This window comes from Physella acuta, unplaced genomic scaffold (genome assembly GCF_028476545.2).
Source record: "Physella acuta isolate Inbredline_101_S28 unplaced genomic scaffold, ASM2847654v3 ptg000429l, whole genome shotgun sequence".
NCBI lineage: Eukaryota > Metazoa > Mollusca > Gastropoda > Physidae > Physella > Physella acuta.
Genome location: NW_026731948.1, coordinates 372,661 through 389,652, shown reverse-complemented (window position 1 = coordinate 389,652; position 16,992 = coordinate 372,661). Strand labels below are relative to the sequence as shown.

Genomic DNA, 16,992 nt, shown 5'->3' with positions numbered 1-16,992 from the left:
AGGAGGGGGGGGGGGGGGGAAGTGACTGCTATTAGTTTATACTATAATTTTACTTACGTTTTTAACAAAGAATGGCGCTTTACTGTATGTAAGCGGTAGTTGGTGAAGGAGGCGGTGACTAAATGCAAAATAGTGGCCGTGGTGTTAAGTGATTGGTGTTAGCTACACCATCGAGAAATGGTGACACAATTCAATAGGGGAGACAGAAGATGTAAAACTTAAGTAAATCTTTTTTTTATGTTACAGATCATCTATGCTTGGTCGTCAAGTCAGTTCAGAGGCGTAGCGACCCCTCCCGGCGCCCAGGGACAAACTTTCAATTTGCCACCCCCCCCCCCTTATATTTTTTTATGTTTAAAATTAAAAATAGCAGCTAAAATGAGCTTATTTTGGCGCTCCTAGGATCAGCGCACGGGGACATATGTACCCCCCCTCCCCGTCGCTACGCCTCTGAGTCAGTAAGCTCGTACATACAGAGAGCTGTAACTACACATACACAGTCATGAAAACACAGTCACATACACGCATCGTAGTGACACACATAGTCACCACACACACATCGTCACCACACACACATCGTCACCACACACACATCGTTACTTCGTCACAACACACACATCGTCACCAGACACACATCGTCACCACACACATCGTCACCACACACATCGTCACCACACACACATCGTTACCACACACACATCGTCACCACACACACATCGTCACCACACACACATCGTTACTTCGTCACAACACACACATCGTCACCACACACACATCGTCACCACACACACATCGTCACCACACACATCGTCACCACACACACATCGTTACTTCGTCACAACACACACATCGTCACCACACACATCGTCACCACACACACATCGTCACAACACACACATCGTCACCACACACATCGTCACCACACACATCGTCACCACACACACATCGTCACAACACACACATCGTCACCACACACATCGTCACAACACACACATCGTCACCACACACACATCGTTACTTCGTCACAACACACACATCGTCACCACACACACATCGTCACCACACACACATCGTCACCACACACATCGTCACCACACACACATCGTTACCACACACACATCGTCACCACACACACATCGTCACCACACACACATCGTTACTTCGTCACAACACACACATCGTCACCACACACACATCGTCACCACACACATCGTCACCACACACACATCGTTACCACACACACATCGTCACCACACACACATCGTCACCACACACACATCGTTACTTCGTCACAACACACACATCGTCACCACACACACATCGTCACCACACACACATCGTCACCACACACACATCGTCACCACACACACATCGTCACAACACACACATCGTCACCACACACACATCGTCACCACACACACATCGTCACCACACACATCGTCACCACACACACATCGTTACCACACACACATCGTCACCACACACACATCGTCACCACACACACATCGTTACTTCGTCACAACACACACATCGTCACCACACACACATCGTCACCACACACACATCGTCACCACACACACATCGTCACCACACACACATCGTCACCACACACACATCGTCACCACACACACATCGTCACCACACACATCGTCACCACACACACATCGTTACTTCGTCACAACACACACATCGTTACCACACACATCGTCACCACACACATCGTCACCACACACACATCGTTACCACACACATCGTCACCACACACACATCGTCACCACACACACATCGTTACTTCGTCACAACACACACATCGTTACCACACACATCGTCACCACACACACATCGTCACCACACACACATCGTTACTTCGTCACAACACACACATCGTTACCACACACATCGTCACCACACACACATCGTCACCACACACACATCGTCACCACACACACATCGTCACCACACACACATCGTCACCACACACACAATGTCACCACACACATCGTCACCACACACACATCGTCACCACACACACATCGTCACCACACACATCGTCACCACACACACATCGTCACAACACACACATCGTCACCACACACATCGTCACCACACACATCGTCACCACACACACATCGTCACAACACACACATCGTCACCACACACATCGTCACAACACACACATCGTCACCACACACACATCGTTACTTCGTCACAACACACACATCGTCACCACACACACATCGTCACCACACACATCGTCACCACACACACATCGTCACCACACACATCGTCACCACACACACATCGTTACCACACACACATCGTCACCACACACACATCGTCACCACACACACATCGTCACCACACACATCGTCACCACACACATCGTCACCACACACACATCGTCACCACACACACATCGTCACCACACACACATCGTCACCACACACATCGTCACCACACACACATCGTTACCACACACACATCGTCACCACACACACATCGTCACCACACACACATCGTTACTTCGTCACAACACACACATCGTCACCACACACACATCGTCACCACACACACATCGTCACCACACACATCGTCACCACACACACATCGTTACCACACACACATCGTCACCACACACACATCGTCACCACACACACATCGTTACTTCGTCACAACACACACATCGTCACCACACACACATCGTCACCACACACACATCGTCACCACACACACATCGTCACCACACACACATCGTCACAACACACACATCGTCACCACACACACATCGTCACCACACACACATCGTCACCACACACATCGTCACCACACACACATCGTTACCACACACACATCGTCACCACACACACATCGTCACCACACACACATCGTTACTTCGTCACAACACACACATCGTCACCACACACACATCGTCACCACACACACATCGTCACCACACACACATCGTCACCACACACACATCGTCACCACACACACATCGTCACCACACACACATCGTCACCACACACATCGTCACCACACACACATCGTTACTTCGTCACAACACACACATCGTCACCACACACACATCGTTACTTCGTCACAACACACACATCGTTACCACACACATCGTCACCACACACACATCGTCACCACACACACATCGTCACCACACACACATCGTCACCACACACACATCGTCACCACACACACATCGTCACCACACACACAATGTCACCACACACATCGTCACCACACACACATCGTCACCACACACACATCGTCACCACACACACATCGTCACCACACACATCGTCACCACACACACATCGTTACTTCGTCACAACACACACATCGTCACCACACACACATCGTCACCACACACACATCGTCACCACACACACATCGTCACCACACACATCGTCACCACACACACATCGTTACTTCGTCACAACACACACATCGTCATCACACACACATCGTCACCACACACATCGTCACCACACACACATCGTTACTTCGTCACAACACACACATCGTCACCACACACACATCGTCACCACACACACATCGTCACCACACACACATCGTTACTTCGTCACAACACACACATCGTCACCACACACACATCGTCACCACACACACATCGTCACCACACACACATCGTTACTTCGTCACAACACACACATCGTCACCACACACACATCGTCACCACACACACATCGTCACCACACACACATCGTCACCACACACACATCGTCACCACACACACATCATCACCACACACACATCGTCACCACACACACATCGTCACCGCACACATCGTCACCACACACACATCGTCACCACACACACATCGTCACCACACACACATCGTCACCACACACATATGATCACCACACACATATTGTCTCCATACATACATATCGTCATGACACACAAAAATCAATACACATACATGATCATCACACACATATCATCATTACTCTTACACCGTCAACAACCACTCATCGTGACCACATACACACATCATTATCACACACATCATGACCACACACACACACAATTGATCACCACCCACATTTCGTCGCGTCGCATCGTTACCACACATATTGTCACCACGCACATATTGTGTTCGCACACACATTGCAACAACACACATCGTCATTCCACACACTACGTCATAACTCAGCTCACCACCACCCTAACAAATTGTCACCACCCTAAGACATTATTTTAATAATTCATTCTTTTATTACGTCTTTTTTTTACGCCTCAGACATGTAATTTACAGCGTCAGTTTGACTTGCGTGTTCGCTTTAGTATTACAGTTTTCATCATTGGCTTGTGAGGACTGATACAGATTTACAATAGTAAAACTTGTTTCTTACATGTAACCTACTTTCATTCATTTAAGATGGTTTACTTATACATATACCTAATACAAAAAGTCTAATTACAATTTTATTTTAAGAAAAAACAACCTGAAAATGCAAATGTGTTTAAATGATGATTCAAGGGATTTTTTTCCCCATCGGCGTGGTGGGCTGACGGGGGGGGGGGGAGGGGGGGGGGAGGTTTTGGGCTTTAAGTAGAGCTGAAATAAATTTGGGATTACAGAGAATTAAAATGATACAAATTTTAAGCAACCACATAAGGATACTTTTTTTTTTTTAAGTTTTGAATTTATTTACAAAAATCTAATACAAACAAGATTGTATGAATAATGAAATAATATAAATTCCTAGCATACATTCATGCAATTCAAAATGTCTTGTTCAAGCTGTCAACAAGCCCCCCCCCCCCATTACCTCAACTTGCTGTCACATAAAAAAAAACACCACTCATCCCTAGCACACCCACACCAATAATCCACATCCTCCACAATTTCTGGGCTGCTCTCACTGGTGTCGTTGTTTAATGTGATTTCAAAGTCTGCGCTTTTAGATTGACAGCTGATGTGTCATCTTCATCATCAGTGGCGTAGCGGCACTTAATGGTGTCACCCCCCCCCCCCCCAGAGGTGTAGCGACCCTTCCCGACGCCCGGGGACATACTTTCAATTTTCGATTTGCATCTCCCCCCCCCCCCCTCAAACTTTCGATTTGCACCCCCACCAAACTTTCGATTTGCATCCCCCCCCCCTCCACCCTTGTCGGGATTTGTCAAATTTGCTCTAAAAAGACTTTTTAACACTCGAATTAATCACTTGTGGAATTATCATTTTTCTCTATATATTTTGCGTTTTTTTTTTACCTTGGTGTCACCCCCCCCCCCTAAATGGTGTCATCCGGTGCGATCCACACACCCCCCCTCGCTACGCCACTGTTAATCACTGACTTCCTCCACTTCCTTGTCACAGTCCTCTATTATCTCTGGGGGGGGGGGGGGGGCAGGGGCTGGCTTGGGTGCTTTGTCTTTCTTTTTCTCAGATTTCGCCAAACGGAAAGCTTCTTGGCACTGCTGCAGAGGCTCAATAAACTGCTCAAACTCCATGTCTTCCATAGCACTTAATACATTGAGCGTTAATTGTTTTTCGTGTGTTTTTTATAGCAAAGTTATTGGAACAAGATGTTGCATAGAGAACAAATACACTGGCCGCTTTAGATATAGCTAGCCTGGCTTGCTTAGAAAATTGACACCTCTGGGACTGCATCCTTAATTATTCGAGTAACAACTGCATTGGACAAATTTTAAAAAGTGCTAATAATAAACTAATATTGTCGAGTAGCGATGAGACCTCCTCCAATCGCCCTAAATCTGAAATTTACCAAACTGTATATAAAATGTGTCTATTTTTTACAATGTGTGTATGTATATTAAAACTATTATATATTTATATTTTAAGCAAAAAGCCTCTAATATTTAGTACCCAATTTGAACACTGGTTTAAGTATATATTATCTATATTAAGTTAAATAATTTACGGCTGAAAGAAACGTGGAAAACATCCATACGCAACAGCATATTCTGGCTGCTCGAGTGATCGTTACTGCTTAAAAACTTTATCATTTTATCTCCCCTTTTGTTATTTAATAGTCTAATCTTTAAAATAATTTATCTATAAAAATTGAATGTAGTCTAATTGCTGCATTTTAAAGTGATCGAAATTGGTGACAAGACTCGGTCACAAACTGATAGAAGACATTCAGAGTTGTGACCTAAGAAAAGACTAGTAAAAGAGCAACAAGATCATCTTAAATAGAAACTGAAGTAAATTCTACTTTCGTTTTTATTTTTAGAATTTTTTTTTATCCGGAAGTTGATATATCACATGATTTGTAGTAAGAAGGTGGAAGCAAAATATTGACAAAATGAAGTTGGAGGGATAGGATTACCAACTTGTTTTATATTTGACACCTTTATGATTGATTATTAAGTTAACTGCTGAAAAAATCTCAACACTTAATGATAATGCCGGGACCTGAAGAGGATGGGGTTCGCTCTACTGGAGGACAGGTCGATGGCAAGTATTTTTTCTTCACCCTTTCAAAAACGTTTTTAATAAAAACGTTTTTAAAACAATTTTCTTTAGTGATCCATTGCTGTATCGAATACTGAATGTGAATAAAGAATACTATCTTAATTAATATTTAATATTAATATAACAAAATATAATTGTATATAGACTATAGACCTTCTCATTATAGTCCTAATAATAATTAGGCCTAATTATTAAAATTAAGTAAGTGTTACGTTCTGGGTTCATTTCAAATCAATAACAACGCTTCGTGTTTAACTTCACTACTTATTCGTCTCAATGCCTTCAAGCGTAACAGAACAGCCCTCGTCCTAACCGCTACTAACCCGCTGACTGCCAACTAACTACTCCTGACAACCATTCACTCCAGCTTTTATACCGCATTCGACCTTGGGATAACAATACACAAACACACCGGGGTTAACAATATTCTAGGGTAAACTCAACTCACACACTCACTCTCCCCTAATTCTAGATCATTCTATCCTATTCTAGTCTAACCTACACTGACCCGTAACACTACCCCCCACCCAAGTATTTGTAGTACATACTACAAATACTAACTAAATCCCCAAATCCTAAGTTAACCTAGAGGGCGAAAACAAACAGAGACAAAATAGATAAATAGATAAATAAAATAATTTTAAAAAACAAACAAAAAAAATAAAAAATAATGATTTGACAGGTATACTACACCAAGAGGAGAGTAAATAAATAATGCATTTATACATCTCTTTGTACATGAATCCAAGACAAACAACCGAGTAAAAATAACCGAAAAAAAAACAGCAAAAAAAAACAAACAAACAAATCTGTGGTTTAAATTACAATTTACATCTCAGACTCCCGATTTAAAATTTCTTGACAAAAAATCCGCTAGAAGATTATCCCTCCCCGGAATGTGTTCTATAGTAAATTTATATTCCTGTAGTAGTAAGGACCAGCGTGTCAGTCTGGCATTATTGAACCTACATTTATGAAGGTATTTTAGAGCACGCTGGTCCGTCTGCAGTACAAAGCTAGCGTTGTATAAATACAACGCTAGTTTGCCTGTGGCCCAGACAATTGCTAGGCACTCTCTTTCTATAGTAGAGTACCGAGTCTCTCTCGGTTGGAGTTTTCTGCTGATGTATTTTACTGGTCTCAGAACCCCATTTCTCATTTGCATCAAGGCTGCCCCGATACCTCGTGACGAGGCGTCGGTCCTGAGAATAAATTGCTCATTAATATTAGGTAAAATAAGAAATGGTTCTGAGTTCAAGTGTTTCTGGACCAGTCTTAAAGCACGGTTACATTCATCTGACCACACGACCTTTTCAGGTTTACCCTTTGCTAACAAGTCTGTCAGTATTGCGTTGGCCTCGCTGAATTCTGGTATAAATTTAGCATAATACCCTATAAGACCCACTAATGATCTTACCTCTTTCTTTGTGGTGGGTATTGCTACGTTTAAGATTTTGTTTACCTTGTTTCTCTCTGGTGTCAGTAGCCCCCTCCCCACTATGTGCCCTAGGAAATTAATTTTTTCAAACCCTAGCTCTAATTTGGCAGGTCTTACTGTCAGGCCCGCGTCCCTCAATCTATTGAACACCGCCTTTATTGCCATAAGGTGTTCCTCCCATGTCTCGCTGTAGATACAGATGTCATCAAAAAATGACACCACATTTTCCAAGTCTTTTAATACGACTCGCATTAATCTGGCGAATGTGGCGGGTGCCGTGCATAGGCCAAAGGGCAGGTAATTAAACTGAAATAGGCCCCAGGGTGTGACAAATGCGGTGAGTTTTTTGCTGTCATTTTGCATGGGGATCTGCCAATACCCTTTTGTGAGGTCGAGTTTAGTAAAATATTTTGCCCTATTTAATTTAGCGAACAGCTCATCTGTATCTGGGATGGGTTCCGCGTCGTAGACTGTGACTGCGTTAAGTCTCTTATAGTCTACACAGAACCGTGTCGACCCATCTTTTTTCTTAACTAGTACTACAGGTGCGCTGAAGTCGGAGTCGGACCTCTCTATTATCCCCAGTCTCTCCATTTCGTCCATCTCTTTCTTCATAAGCTCTCTTCGGGCGTATGGTATGCAGTAGGGTTTCGTTCTTATTGCTCTGGTGTTGGTCAGTTTTATTTTATGTTCTAGTAAACTTGTTTTTCCAGGTAAGTTGCTAATTACAGCTGTGTACTCTTGGATAATTTTGTCTAGATCTGTCCGCTGTGTTTTTGTCAGGGTGTCTCCTATTTTGATATCACTTAACTTAGTTTCCTCCAGTATGTCAGGAGTTTTTATTGTGTCCAATGGAATACCCGGTTCCATGTCCTCCTCATCTGTTAGTGATACTTGGTTTTCTTCTTCTGCCTCCACCACTCCTGACACTGCCGCTAACATGGGGTGTCCCTTGCTGTCGTCTGGTTTTTGTCTGTGATGGTACAGCATCATCCGATTTACATGGACCACCTTAGTGCTGTCCCCTGTTTTAATAACATAGTCCAAGTCTCCGATTTTTTTTAAGACTTCGTAAGGTCCCGCCCACCTTAGCTCAAGTTTGTTTAATAGTTGGGGCTTCAGTATCAGTACATGATCCCCCACTTTGATATCTTTGGTTGTGGCTGATCTATCGTAGTAGCTCTTTGCTTTATCTTTCTCATTTTCTGATTTGCGGGTTGCATAACTGCATGCCGTTTGCAACTGCTGCTTAAGGTCCAGCAGGTAGTCATATGCAGCTCTTGTCTTATATTCCCTTACTTCTCCTGTGAGGATATCCTTTAGGATGCTCATCGGGCCCCTCACTTTCCTGCCGAACATAAGTTCGAATGGCGGGTAACCAGTGCTTTCGTTTGGAACTTCTCTGTAGGCGAAAAGTGCTGCTGGGATGAATACGTCCCAATCATCATCCTTGTCTATAGCTACTTTCTTTAGCATTTCCTTCAAAGTTCCATTCCATCGTTCTACCGCCCCGTTGGCCATGGCGTGATATGCCGAAGCGTGAATGATTTTAATCCCCAACATTTTAGACACGGTGCAGAAAATTTCCGACGTGAACTGGGTCCCGTTATCTGAGAGTATGACTTCCGGGAATCCCATCCTCGTGAAGATGGAGAGTAGCGCATCTTGGATCTCTGCTGCCGTTACACTTTTCAGCGGTACGGCTTCTGGCCACCGTGTGCATATGTCTACGGCTGTGAGTATGAATCTGTTCTTTTTTTTCGTTTGAGTTAGTGGCCCCACAATATCTACGGCGATTTTCTCAAACGGTTGTCCCACTACCTCAGTTCTACCCAGAGGCGCCTTGCCACCAACATTCTTTTTGCTTTTCTGGCAGACATCACAACTTTCGCAATAACGCCTGATATCCTCCCCTGCCCCTGGCCAGCTAAATTGTGACAGAATTCTGGCTTTCGTTCTTGCTACACCCATGTGCCCCGCCATAGGTGTGTCGTGTCCTAATTTCAGGATGGTGGGCCTAAGTCCCCTTGGGATTGCTAGTCTAATCTGATCTTCTGTTTTGCTGTGTTTTATGATCTTATATAATAACCCATCTATCGTTTTACATTGTTTGCCCTTTTCCGCGAGCTTCCACCACCTAGCTAATGTTTTGTCTTCGCTCTGTTGCGTTTTAAAATCTTTCGATGTCGTTATTTGGTCTAAAATCTTATGCCCCGGCTCATTTCTCTGGTTGCCCCATGCTCTAAGTTGTCCTCTGGTTTCTACCGCCGCTAATGTTAGCGAATCTTCCCTCGGTAATTTCGCGCCTGCTACATTCCCTATTATAAGTTCAGCGGGTGGATCATCTAAAAGGACGGCAAAGAACTCTCCCGTAAGGTATGGTGTTTCTATGTTGACTACAGCTCCTGGTACTCTTTTCTTATCTCCATCCGCGGTCTTAATGGTTATCCATTCTTTTGTCCATCTATTCCTTGGGACTAGAGCTTTTCGACAAGCTACGACTACAGAGCCCGTATCCCGTAGGACGGTCACCGTCCTCCCATCCAGTTTTCCTGCAACTATAGGAAGTGACCCTCTGTCGCTTATGAATCTCCGATTAGCTCCAATGTTCCCTACAGGGACAGCGCCCTTTACTTGACTTAGGCATTGTCCACAGTCGCCGCACTCCCCGCTGAACTCTGGTACTAGTCATATGTCTTGAATGTTCCTGAAGCCTACCCTTCTCCCTCTGTACTCATGTCTACGATTGGACCGGCACCCCGCCGCTATGTGCCCCTCAGCCCCACAGTTAAAGCATGTGATTGGGCTTCTTCTGGGACTAATATTACTACTCGGCCTAGGTTGGACCGGGCTTTGTCCTCTTCTCTCCCGTTGAAGGGTGACTTCATTTCTTGTGACCCATTCCTCTCTAATGGGGCTCTTAGATCTAGGTCTTAGGGTTTGTTTGTCCTTGTCCTCTCTAAAGGGATTCCTAGATCCTGATGCAAGTGCCATGGGGGCAACAAATGCGTCTTCTGTCACGTCGATCGGTTTTAATTTTCTGTCTGGGTAGATGTCAAAGTAGTTGTCACAGGCATTTTCTACGTCTGCTATTGTCCTCGGGTTTTGTCTGAGGATGTGCTGTCTTATGTCTTGTCCGACTGTTCTCACTATTTTGTCTTTTAAGAGTAGGTCAAACAGTCCGTCAAATGTCTTGTCACACTTGCTAGCTTCGACCCATCTTCTCAAGTAGTGTCGTACCCTCCTAATGTAACTCCCTGCTCTGTCTTGTTCTGATGGTTGGGCGCTATTAAACTTATCACTGTATCCTTGCTCCGTCAAACCAAAGTGTTTTAGGACCTCCCTTTTCAGCTTCCCATAATTCTCTTCTGCTCCTAATTCTGTTAACCACGATTCGCAGCCTATATCTAGCAGAACTTTCCTAAACTCGTGGCACCAAAACTTATCTTCTAAACCTATTTCTCGGGCTTCCCTTTCAAAAATGTCAACCACCACCTCCATATCTGTTTGGTCCCTACTGTTTCTCAGTCCAGTCAGCTTAATTCTTGGGGTCTGTGCCCTACCCCTGCCCTTTATGTCTTCCTCCCTGTTCCCCTTCTCCATTGCTAGTTCCAGCTCCTTCAATTTTAGTCTTTCTTCTGATTCAATTTTAGCCCTAGTTACGGCCCTGTCTGCAGCCCTCTCGTCCCTTTCAGCCTGCTGCCTAGCCTTAGCCTCCGCCTCTAACAATTTAGCCTCAGCCCATTCCAACAGCTCCCTTCCCTCTAGTTTACATCTTTCCCCTAACGCTATAAAATGCTCTAGCGTTAAGCCTTCGCTAGCCATCTCACCTTATCCACTTAGGATTGGGTGCCAAAATTGTAATACCCAATATAATGTTAGGCAAGGGTAATCCCCGGTTGTGAGTACCGTGCCCCAGACTAATTCAAAAACACTTACCTCAAATACAAATCTGTTGTAGTAGTCCCTTCCCCTACTTTAGCCCTTCAAAACAATGGTAAATCCTGTAATGGCCGGGTCATGTGAAGACGAAGACCTGGATCGACAAAGACAAAAGTCCTGTGACGGCAAGGCTCTGTGCTGGTAAAATCCCAGGATGGTAGAGTCCAGTGATGGCGACTTTCTGTTCTGATAAAGTCCAAGGATGGTAGAGTCCAGTGATGGCGACTTCCTGTTCTGATAAAGTCCAAGGATGGTAGAATCCCGTGATGGCGACTTTCTGTTCTGGTAAGGTCCAAGGATGGTAGAACCCAGTGATGGCGACTTCCTGTTCTGATAAAGTCCAAGGATGGTAGAGTCCAGTGATGGCGACTTTCTGTTCTGATAAAGTCCAAGGATGGTAGTCCAGTGATGGCGACTTTCTGTTCTGATAAAGTCCAAGGATGGTAGAGTCCAGTGATGCCGACTTTCTGTTCTGATAAAGTCCAAGGATGGTAGAATCCCGTGATGGCGACTTTCTATTCTGATAAAGTCCAAGGATGGTAGAATACCGTGATGGCGACTTTCTGTTCTGGTAAGGTCTCAGGATGGTGACGTCTAGTGGTGGTGACGTCCAGTGGTAATGACGTTCTGATTGCGACTTTCTGTTCAGGTAAGGTCCCAGGATGGTATAGTCCAGTGATGATGACGTCTAGTGATGGTGACGTCTAGCGATGGTGACGTCTAGTGATGGTGACATCCAGTGGTAATGACGTTCTGATGATTGCGCTATCTTTACTTTAATACTGGCCACCAGTTGTTACGTTCTGGGTTCATTTCAAATCAATAACAACGCTTCGTGTTTAACTTCACTACTTATTCGTCTCAATGCCTTCAAGCGTAACAGAACAGCCCTCGTCCTAACCGCTACTAACCCGCTGACTGCCAACTAACTACTCCTGACAACCATTCACTCCAGCTTTTATACCGCATTCGACCTTGGGATAACAATACACAAACACACCGGGGTTAACAATATTCTAGGGTAAACTCAACTCACACACTCACTCTCCCCTAATTCTAGATCATTCTATCCTATTCTAGTCTAACCTACACTGACCCGTAACAGTAAGCCTAGGAAGTTTCGAAGTTAGTATAAGTATAAACTTACTATAAACTATAGTATTAGTAGCCTAAGACAGTTTTCAGTTCAAGTTTAGTTTAGTTTAGTTTAGTAGGTCCTACTTGTGCTTACTACTAACTACTAATTTTTTTAGTAATTATATCTAGTTAAAATCCTGTTGTGACATGGGCTGTTTACCAGTGCTGTGGTCCCAGTAGTAGAGTACTTACTAACTTAAGTATTAAGTATAAGTATTAATTAAGTAATAAGTTACTTAGTTAGGCCTAAGTACTTAGAGCTTTATACTTTATAAGATTATATCATTATAGTCTTAGACTCTAGCCCAGGGGTTCCCAACCTTTTTTTACTCTAGAGCACATTCTAAAATCGACAAACTCCTTCCAGAGGTGTAGCGACCCTTCCCGTCACCCGGGGACAAAATTTTCGATTTGCACCCCCCCCCCCTCAGACTTTCGATCTACACCCCCCCCCCCCCTTCCATCCCATTCAACCTTTCAATAATGTTTATGAAAAAAATTCATCCTCTGTCAAATAGTGAGTGGCGGGCACATACGAATCGTCCAGCGGGCGCCGGGCACGGGGTAAAAAAAGTAAAAATGTAGCCTAATTAATTAATACTGAATTGGAATGACTGGGATTTTAAACTTTTAATTAGGCCTATTAATTAATTATGGTAGGTAATAGTTTATATAGTACTACTAACTAGTCTATTACTTCTATAGAGTATTATACATAACATTTAGTACTCTTTAGTCTTTTCCGAATTCAGTGCATGCAGATATTTTAACATTATTATCTGAATTATCAATTTACAACATATCTGGCATTCTGGCAATAACATCTCACAACTGGGGCAATGCTAATTTGCTGTTTCTTTAATTCCTTAATACATGTTTTATTACAACTGACATCATACTGTTTACAGAAATGACTTTGGCTCTCATTGATGCTGCCCATGACAATGACCAAACTACCAGAGAGGTCATTGCCAATTCCCTGTTTGACTTGGGAAGGAAAAAACCAGCTCTCATCCTCAGCACTTGTCACACGTACCTTAAGAAACATTCAAAGGTAATTCAGGTTTACAATAGACTTACTGATGAAGATCATCCTCTGGAGTTCTTCTTCTTCTTCGTTCTTAATTTTTAGTGTTGGAAGGGATCGAGCTTTTGCCGACTCGACCATGCCTCCTCTGGAGTTACTTTCTAGCCATTTTTATTTTGAAAATGGCATGTTAAAAAATGTGCTAATTCAAATCTCAAAGATTTTTGTGTTGATTGAAATATTTCTTACAACTTAATTACTAATATCCAAATTAATGTAGAAAGACAAATCACCTGTAAACTCAAGGCAAAAAAAATCTTGGAAAATATTTTATTTTCCAAAAGCTGGGATACTTTTTTCTCACTGCATTATGTCAACACAAACAACATTATACAATACATCTAAGCAAAACAATGTTACTAATAAAATTGTCTGCTCATAAAAAGAGTAGCAAAGTAGTTAAAAGATGCTTATAAATGACATTTAAATCTATCTATTGACAGCTTTCGCTTGAACATAGAATCATAATTCTCAACACAGTTGAACGGATTGTGAAGGAAACTCTGGACTCTGTCGACCTGAATTTGGCATCCAACTTGATCAAGCAAGCATCGTCTGAGCTTACCCAGTCAAAGGTCAATTCTATAATAAGTGTTGATATTTTCTCGTTGTAAATTTAACTTTAATGTAATTTATTTAAAACAAATTTTTAATAGTGTAATTCTACTATTAAAGTTTTTCTCTATTCTTTTTTTCCTTTCTTCTATGTGCTGCAAATGTAGAATTGTACAACTAATATAAAACAGTGTACTTTATATTTTATAACTGTTTGATTTGAATTCCCCTTAATCCAGGAAGTTTCCCCCGAATGGCAGACGGCAGCCAGTGGTGTGCTGGTGGCGCTGGGCACCAAGTACTGCAACGAGGTGATGGGAGAGATGCTGGAGAAATTCCAGCCCGGTGTTTTACCCCATTTTTTTGTGGTCCAAACCATTGGGAACTTGGCAGCAGCCAATGGTAGAAGCTGTTTCTTTTCTCTCTCATTGTTAGTTGTAACTCTTCTGTTTTCAAAAACATTAGGTGAAAACACTGTTGTAAAAATTATTGTGTTTATTTATTGTATAGTGTTTTACCCCATTTTTTTGTGGTCCAAACCATTGGGAACCTGGCAGCAGCCAATGGTAGAAGCTTTTTCTTTTCTCTCTCATTGTTAGTTGTAACTCTTCTGTTTCAAAAACATTAGGTGAAAACACTGTTGTAAAAATTATTGTGTTTATTTATTGTATAGTGTTTTACCCCATTTTTTTGTGGTCCAAACCATTGGGAACCTGGCAGCAGCCAATGGTAGAAGCTTTTTCTTTTCTCTCTCATTGTTAGTTGTAACTCTTCTGTTTCAAAAACATTAGGTGAAAACACTGTTGTAAAAATTATTGTGTTTATTTATTGTATAGTGTTTTACCCCATTTTTTTGTGGTCCAAACCATTGGGAACCTGGCAGCAGCCAATGGTAGAAGCTTTTTCTTTTCTCTCTCATTGTTAGTTGTAACTCTTCTGTTTCAAAAACATTAGGTGAAAACACTGTTGTAAAAATTATTGTGTTTATTTATTGTATAGTGTTTTACCCCATTTTTTTGTGGTCCAAACCATTGGGAACCTGGCAGCAGCCAATGGTAGAAGCTTTTTCTTTTCTCTCTCATTGTTAGTTGTAACTCTTCTGTTTCAAAAACATTAGGTGAAAACACTGTTGTAAAAATTATTGTGTTTATTTATTGTATAGTGTTTTACCCCATTTTTTTGTGGTCCAAACCATTGGGAACCTGGCAGCAGCCAATGGTAGAAGCTTTTTCTTTTCTCTCTCATTGTTAGTTGTAACTCTTCTGTTTCAAAAACATTAGGTGAAAACACTGTTGTAAAAATTATTGTGTTTATTTATTGTATAGTGTTTTACCCCATTTTTTTGTGGTCCAAACCATTGGGAACCTGGCAGCAGCCAATGGTAGAAGCTGTTTCTTTTCTCTCTCATTGTTAGTTGTAACTCTTCTGTTTTCAAAAACATTAGGTGAAAACACTGTTGTAAAAAAATTATTGTGCTAGCTCTTTTTAAAGTGTTTTGCTATTAGTGGCACTGTCATTGCTATGTTACCATTGATTTCTACATGGCCTAGTTGTAATTGAGCCTGATAAGAAATCATTGTCTGTCTGTCATTCATAAGGTGCTACCTAGTTGTAACTATGGTAACAAAGTGTAATCACTGCATGGTGCCACCTAGTTGTAATTAAGGTGACAAAATGTAATCACTGTATGGTGCCACCTAGTTGTAACTAAGGTGACAAAATGTAATCACTGTATGGTGCCACTTGTAACCATGGTAACTGAGTGTAATCATTCTGTCCACCTCCCCAGTGTATGACATGGTGCCCCATCTGACGGCAGTACTTGGGACAATGCTGCCCATGCTTGGCCTGGCTAAGTATGACAACATGAGATGGGTGTTTGCCTCAGGTGAGTCATCCACATCAGTGTACTAATATAATTTTTGTCTGATTCAACCACTTACATTTTGTCTCACTATTTCAAACGATTTTGAAGTCAGCTACACTGTATATCTACTTGTAATATGTTTTTTAAATAAAAAATAAAAAACTGCCATTCAATGCACTAGTTATTAACTTTAAACATGGTCCTTACGTTCCAGCCATATCAAAGTTTAGTGAGGCAATCCTTGAGTACTGCGCCAACCTGGATCAAGCTCCGGATAAATCGGTATCCACAGATAGGTTTTCAGCTGAAATCTTTTCAGCTTATGACATTTTGTTCAATGTTTGGCTGCAGTCAAAAGAGGCAAAGGTTGGTTATCAGATTATGGCCCTTTCATTGAAGGAGCTAAATAGTTTTATGTTGAAAGATTTAGTAATTATTTAAATATTTACATACTTGCCAGCAATAAGGTTAGATAACTAGTATTA

The 16,992-nt window shown here is 42.3% G+C and overlaps 1 protein-coding gene and 1 pseudogene across 3 annotated transcripts in view; one reads left to right on the top strand and one right to left on the bottom strand.

Moving 5' to 3' along the window:
- Positions 1–4,804: 4,804 nt before the first annotated feature.
- Positions 4,805–5,684, bottom strand: LOC131942837 (DNA polymerase epsilon subunit 3-like; annotated as a pseudogene).
- Positions 5,685–6,270: 586 nt separating this feature from the next.
- LOC131942838 (maestro heat-like repeat-containing protein family member 1) overlaps positions 6,271–16,992 on the top strand; it is a 30,976-nt gene continuing 20,254 nt past the window's right edge. For 2 of the 3 annotated variants that reach the window (XM_059302779.1, XM_059302778.1), the window contains exons 1-6: positions 6,271–6,463; positions 13,907–14,052; positions 14,529–14,660; positions 14,880–15,042; positions 16,430–16,528; positions 16,722–16,873. In XM_059302779.1, the coding sequence (XP_059158762.1) occupies positions 6,406–6,463; positions 13,907–14,052; positions 14,529–14,660; positions 14,880–15,042; positions 16,430–16,528; positions 16,722–16,873 (750 nt within the window). In that variant the 5' untranslated portion in view covers positions 6,271–6,405. Of the gene's footprint in view, positions 6,464–13,906; positions 14,053–14,528; positions 14,661–14,879; positions 15,043–15,970; positions 16,022–16,429; positions 16,529–16,721; positions 16,874–16,992 lie in introns of those variants that run through there. The other variant, XM_059302780.1, reaches the window with a different exon arrangement.